This window comes from Geospiza fortis, unplaced genomic scaffold (assembly GCF_000277835.1).
Source record: "Geospiza fortis unplaced genomic scaffold, GeoFor_1.0 scaffold102, whole genome shotgun sequence".
Lineage (NCBI taxonomy): Eukaryota > Metazoa > Chordata > Aves > Passeriformes > Thraupidae > Geospiza > Geospiza fortis.
This window is the reverse complement of record NW_005054373.1, coordinates 2,045,188-2,051,800: the sequence shown is the minus strand read 5'-3', so window position 1 is coordinate 2,051,800 and position 6,613 is coordinate 2,045,188. Positions and strand designations below refer to the sequence as shown.

The 6,613-nt window shown below is 59.9% G+C and overlaps 1 protein-coding gene across 1 annotated transcript in view; it reads right to left on the bottom strand.

Moving 5' to 3' along the window:
• Positions 1 to 6,613, bottom strand: part of ZNF469 (zinc finger protein 469) — a gene marked incomplete at its 5' end in the record, with an annotated part of 13,515 nt that overhangs the window by 6,468 nt on the left and 434 nt on the right. The window contains 1 exon segment of the mRNA XM_031060120.1: positions 2 to 6,613. This exon segment is cut by the window's right edge and continues 434 nt beyond it. Within this exon segment, the coding sequence (XP_030915980.1) occupies positions 2 to 6,613 (6,612 nt within the window).

The following is a 6,613-nucleotide window of genomic DNA, read 5'->3' as shown; positions in this document are numbered from 1 at the left end:
TCCAACCCTCATAAGACCTCTGTTGATGGCAGCTGACATATCCTGAACAGCAAAACCATTGCACAAAGCCTCTGGTTCACTTTGATGCTTATTCCTGACATGGGAGCAGTGTTCAAGCTTGTTCTCTTGGTTCAGGTTGACCTCCCTTTCTTCCATGGGCAGAAGATCTGCTGTGGGCTGGCTTGGATAATCCTGGGTTTCTGGAGGGGTAGAGTTAATGACCGTGTCTGTGATGGCACACTCTTGGTTTTCTTTAAAATTTGGCAGCATAGCACTGGTGTTTTCAGGGATCTCTCTCCCAACACCCTCTTGGTGGAAAGGCGGCGAGCAGGGAAGAGAACAGTCTTTCCCAGGAAGTTCCTGGAGACCACCCATCTCCAAGGCAGAGCCCACCAGACCATCACCATGCAGAAGAGTGCGGGATCTCGTTGTCCCCTCTCTTCCAGGTGATTCACAGCTACCCAAAACACCATCAGGGAGGTGATGAGGATGTTCCTCAGCCGCTTCCGTCGGCACAGCCCTGCAGTGATGCAGCGAGGGAGGGAAGGCAGGTGCTCCTTCCCATGTCCCTTGCTCTGCTGGGCTCATGGTGTGATGGATGTGATGGCTGCTAGCCTCGGGAGGACAACTCTTTGTGACAAATGAACTTGGTGTTGCAGGCAGGGAGGAGCTGTATTTCTTCTCATCTGAGAGCTGAGTGCCTAAACTGGGGACCTCTTCTCCCTCGGCCCCACTGCTCTGCAAGCATTTGAGGTTGGAATATTTGGCTGGTGAGAGCAGTCTGGCTGGAGATTCGCCCATGTAATCACAGCCATTGAGGGACAACTTGTCATTCCCTTCTCTGGGAACATCTGCACTGACCCTGCTGGCTTTTATCTCCGTCCCCAAGCTGTGATCCTGGTGGAGATCCCCCTCAGAGGCACCAAGGGGGCTGACAGGACTCGTGGGAGCACTGCCTGGGTGCTGTGCCCCCTTCCCCACCCAGCTCCTTTCCAGCCTCTCTCCCTCTTCTCTGCCCAGCGTTTCTTCCTCGAGCAAACCACGGCTGGGGTGGGATTGCTCATGTTTCCTAAATGCCAAGGTCGCTGTGTTGTTATCTCCCTCCTGCTCTTCCCTGAGCTGATCAGCTTTCCTTCCCTGCCCTGGCAGCGAGGTCACGGCGGTGCTGTTGGGTGGTGAGAGGTCACTGCGCTCCTGGGAAACACCATCTGCAGGGGTATTAATGTCCCTCGGCTCTGGGGCTTCATTTGCTAAGTGCTGAAGCTCTGTTACATTATTTTGCAGCTCCAGCTTTGCCGACGTGGATTGTTTTGCATGGTAAGAGCCCTCTGCATCCAACAGCTCCAGCTGCTCACATCCACTGGGAGAAAGCACCTCTTTTCCTGGAGCAGCGATATTTCCAGTGCTGCTTCCAGTGGGGAGATCCCCTTCTCCTTGGGTCTGATCTTCTCCTTCCAAGGCAGCACTGCTCTGCTCCTGGTGCTCTGTCTGGACGTGGGTGGTGGCACAGGGAGCCAGCAGCCCGGGGAAGCAGGGCATCAACAGCTCCTCCTCGTTGTTCTTCACCGTCCGGGCGACGAAGAGCTGGAGCTGCTGCAGAGGGTTGGCAGAGGCCTCCTGGGATGCCCCCATCATCTCCTGGGAAGGGCAGTTGCTCTCCTTGGGCACACTCAGCATCTCAAACAGCAGCACTTTGGGCTTGCTGGCTTTGTCACTGGGTGCAGGGCTTTGATAGATGTTGGGACTCCTCCTCTCCTCCGTCTCCTCCACCAGCCTGGGCCCACCACCACCCCCTTTGAGATCCACAGCATTTTTCACTGTTTTGGGGGGCTCAGTCCTGCTCAAGGGTTTTTCTTCTGTATCTGGGACCTCTTTGACATGAGGTGAAAAGGCGAGATCCAAGGCTGGGGCGGGACCCTGCTGAAAGCCAAACTGGGGTTTAGAGTTTGGAAGATGGGCATCAAACTTCTCCAGCTCTGCAGGATCAGTGTCTGCTTTCCCTGGCATGGGGAAGCCCTCAGCACTGCACTGGCATGGCAGGGGTGGCAGGGGGTCTTTGGTTACTTCTGCTGCACCCATGGTCTCGGGGAACACTGAATCGGTGACAATAGGAGGGCTTTTTGTCATGGGGCTGGTGGAGATGGGAGCCTCTGTTTGGTCAGTTGTGCTTGAGCCAGGTGGAGTTTTGGAAGAAACCCCATTTTCCATCTTCCTGGGGTCTCTCTCCTCAGTGGCCTCAGCTCCCTGGAGCTGCTCACTGCTGTCTTTGGAGCAGAAATGGTTTGTGGCCAGCGGGGCTGGGATGCCCATCCCGGTTTCCAGCGAGCCCAGCTCCAGCGGGCAGGCCCAGGGCTCCCTGGGTCTCTCGTAGTCCTCACAGGCAGTCTCCATGTCTGGCTTCTCCCCTGGCAGCCTCTCCCCAGCGCAGAGGCTCGATCTGCCCAGCTCACCTGCCAAAAACAGCCCTTTCTCCTGGCCTGCCTCTGGCTCTCCTGGCAGCACCGGGAACCGCTCGGCGCCCTGTGCTCGCAGGTGGGCAGCCACATTTGGCTCGGATTTCTGGAGGGTGACGGCCACCTCGGAGTCCAGCTTGCTGCTCTGCAGTTGGCTTTCCAGCTCCGTGACCAAGCGCTTGATCTCCAGCTCGTCATCCGAAATGTTGCTCATGAAAGCCACGCTGTAATCCGCCATCCTGTCTGGCAGCGGCAGGGAGAGCTGGCTGCTGGGGACAGCTCCTTCCTCGGGGAACTTCTTGGCCGGTGGCTTCTCCACGGAGAGGCTGTGGAACTGAGTCACGTCTTCTGGCAGCATGGGAGCCACCTCCTCCATGAGGGACCAGTCTTTCTCGGGCAGGAAGGGCGGGTAGGGCTGCTCGAAGGGCAGCGGCTTGCGGGGGGCACAGGGGAAGGGTGTCACATATCCATCCTTGCTCTCGTAGGGGTCGAACTCAGAGATGGGCAGCTCGCCAAATATCGACGAGGAGTCAAAGCTGAGAGGGGAGGACACTTTGCCCTGCGGCATCTCCGTGGTGAAAGGGGAGATGCTGGAGTGTTTCTGCTCGAAGGAGCTGGCGCTGATGTCATCCCGGCACAGGTACATGTCATCCATGTGGGAGGAGCCCAGGGCTGGGGGCTTTGGGAAGAGGTTGTCCTCGTAGTGACTGGGAAGGCCTTTGGGATCAAAAAATGCGTTGTCACTGCTGGCATAGGGGTCAGGTGTCTTGGCAGTGAGCATCATTCCCACTGCATCCCCTCCATAGGTGGGAGCTGCCGTGGCATTGGGATAATCCTTCTGAGTGTCACAGAGCCCCTGTCCCTTCGTGAATTTGATTCCTGCTTCCGAGCAGGTGGCACTCCCACGGCCAGGACTCGATTTGTTACCACTGTGGGGTGGAGCAATCACCTCCTCTGTGTGGTATTTCAGCCCTTCACTTGGGAAAGGGGCAAACTGGTGCCTCTGGTGGTCCACGGTGAGCTCAGGAGAGCCCTGAGCCTGCAGGGTGGGCTCTCCTGCCTCACCCAGGAGCTTTGCTGCTCCTCTGGGCTCTTCCAGCCCCTCCTTAGAGGAGAAGCTGGCAGGGCTCCTGCCTGGGGTGGCCGTGCTGGGCATTTGCCTTTCCTGGGGCTGCGGCGACGGCTCCTCCTTTGCACAGTCCATGGCAGCAACATCTGGTTCAGTACTCGGCCGTGTCCTGGAGCCTGCCAGCAAAGGTCTGGCTGAGCCCAACCTCCTGCTCCCCCTGGGAATGTCCTCTTTGCTCTCCTGGCTCGTCTTTGGGCTGCTGTGCTGGGGAGGGCTGAGGGGAGTCCTCGGCACACGGGCTGGGCTGCCCGAGCACCTCCTCCTCTGGGTGCCACCCTTGTCACCAGCCCCACCAGCACAGGGTGGGCTCATGCCCATCTCCCTGGGCACGCTGTGGTTGCTGCCAACAGATGAGTGGCTGCTCCTCCTTCGGGCTCTGGCAGCACAATCCTCTTTCTCAGCATCCTCCTGACTCAGGACATCCCCGTCCTCCTGTGCCTCCCTTTTCTGACTGTCCCTTTTCTGGCTGTAGCTCCAAGCTGGGTCCTTCTCTCTGGCCCTCTCACTCCTGCCCAGACGTTTCTTGCTGAAGCTGTACTTGCTCCTCCCCATGAACCCCGTGCCACGCTTCCTCCTGCCCCGGGGCTTGCTGCACTCTGCCCCCTCCTCATCCGAGTCAGACACGTAGTCATATTCCCTCAGCCCACCCTCCTTGGGGGCTGCCAGCGGCCTCTCAGTGGCCTGGGGCACCTGGGCCTGCTTGCTGCTCTTCACCTGCAGCTTGTGGAGCTTGTTCTTCTGCTGCACGATCTTGTGGATGAGCTCCTTGCTCCACGTTCCGCTTCGGGGCTTCCGCTTCCTCGCGTCCTTCATGGAGAACCGCGGTGGCTTGGAGCTCCTGGTGGCTGTGCCTAGCCCCACCTCGCTCTTCATCCCAGGGTCGTGGCCGAGTTTCCTGGGATGCTTTTGGCTGGAGGTGCTGGCTGGTGGGATGCTGTTCTTCCTGCCTGCCCTCAGCCTGGCTGTCCTCTCTGCTCCCTCTGCCGCGGGATCCAGCTCCTGCGGTGCCACCCTCCGTGCCACCCTCCCTTTGTGAAGGTGCCGCTTTCCTGCCCCTCTCTTCACCTGCTCCCCATCTTCACAAAAACAGCGAGCCTTGGCCTCTCCTGCTGCCTTCTCCTCCGCTGCCTGCTTGGCTTTGCTCTCTGAGGCCAGCCCTTCCTTGGCCTTGTGGGCCATACCAGTTGCCTTCATGCCTGGCAGCTCCTCATCAGCAAAGACGTCGATGAAGCTGCTGTCGATCTCAGGGTTATCTGACTGGTACCCCAGGCCGTTGAGGGCCTCGGTGATCAGGCTGTCCAGCTTGGCATCGTCAATGTCCAGGTCGGAGGCGCTGAGCGGGAGGGAGCCGGTGGCCAGGCCGTGGAAGAGGCCGCCCTTCAGAGCATCCTCCTTGCCCTCACTTTTGCCTTCCCCGTCCAGCAAGAAGTCGTCGCTCTTGTTCAGTGCCAACAGATGTCCCTGGGGGTCTGGAGAGAGCGCCAGGCTGGGGGGTTTGGGGGGCTCTGGTGGGAGCACCTTCCTCCCCTCGGCTGCCCGGGGAGCATCCCTGGGCTCTGCCTGGGCAGGGGGGTGGGAGGCGCAGAACTGGCGGTGCTGCAGGAAGGAGGACAGGTTGCTGTAGTTCTGGTCACACTGTCTGCAGGTCAGCAGCACGTCCAGCTGGTCCAGGCTGGCGCTGCTCAGGGAGGTGGCCAGCAGGTGATGGGAGGAGTATGGAGGCGGAGGCTGCTCCCCATCCAGAGCATCCGAGCACCCTTTGGCCGCCTCCCCGCTGGGTTTGTGGAACGGGCTGCCTGGGGCACACTTCAGGAGGCTGTCGTCTTTCAGAGCATCCGGAGGGAAGCTGAAGGACTTGACAGAGTCCGGGGGGTGGTAATGAAGCGAGCTGGGACTCAGAACCTCGGAGGGGTGGAAGGCTTTGTTGGCATCCTTGGCATGGCAGGGGTGCTGGAAGAAGGGCGAGGGGGTCAGCGCTCCGGACATCTGGCTGTCCTCAAAGTTGAGTGGACTGCTGGACATGGGGGACAGCGATGAGCAGGTGCTGCCACACGTGGGGTTGGGGACAGGGGACGGCAGTGGGGACTCACAAGGGGAGGCAGCTGCCAAGGCTGATGCTGGCAGGACCAGCCCTGAGCCCGACGAGCTCCTTGAGGGAGGAGGAGCTGCTTGAGCCATAGTGTAGAACAGGGCTTTGCTTCTTGAGTCGCAGGCAGGAGACCCTGGTTCCTTCCCACTCTCAAAGGAGAAAGCTCCCGTCACGCTGGGATCTCCCCTCTGCAGGCTCTCTCCTGATAACAGCTTTTTGCTGTGGTACCCTGGAGAATTGCTTATGGGGGGCCCTTTCTGGGCTTTCCCGCTGCCCTGCCAGTCCGACGTGCCCAGGGGGAAGGAGAGCTTCTGGCTGCTGATGTGTCACAACAGCTCCAGCCTGTTGGCACCGGGCACTGCAGGAGGGAGGTGCATCTGCTGCCAAGGCAGCCTGGCATTTTTCTGCCTGTGCTGCCTCTGCTCGGGGCCAGACTGGCACTCGAATGAGAACTGGTTTCCAACAGGGTTTGAATAAGGTGCTGAATTCTGGTCCATGGGAGAAAACGCCTTCGTGGCACCTTCCCAAGCTTGCACAAGCCGGGGGTGGGTGGGTGCCGTAGTGGGAACGCTCGTCTCGAAAGGCACGGCTCCCGCGGGGGAGCTGCAATAGGCCTTGCTCTGAAAGTGCACTTGGGACAGGGGCTTTGGTGGCACGCTCCTTCTCAGGGGGCTGCTCTGCGCCAGCAGCCGCGGGCCGGGGACGCCGTCCTTGGCCAAGGCTTGCCTCTTCCCCACCGGCTTTGGCATGGTAGGCGAGTGTAAACTAGACGGAAAAACAGCTTGGTTTTCTTGGAAAGTGCTTGGGTTTTGGTCGATAGCACCAGACGATGGGAGAGCACCGGTGGACTCGGTGGGATGCTCGGCCCTGCCCTTGCAGCAGGGCAAGGGGCCGTGGTGCAGGGCCGGAGGAGGCGGCGGGTGCAGGAAGGGCGGCGGTGGC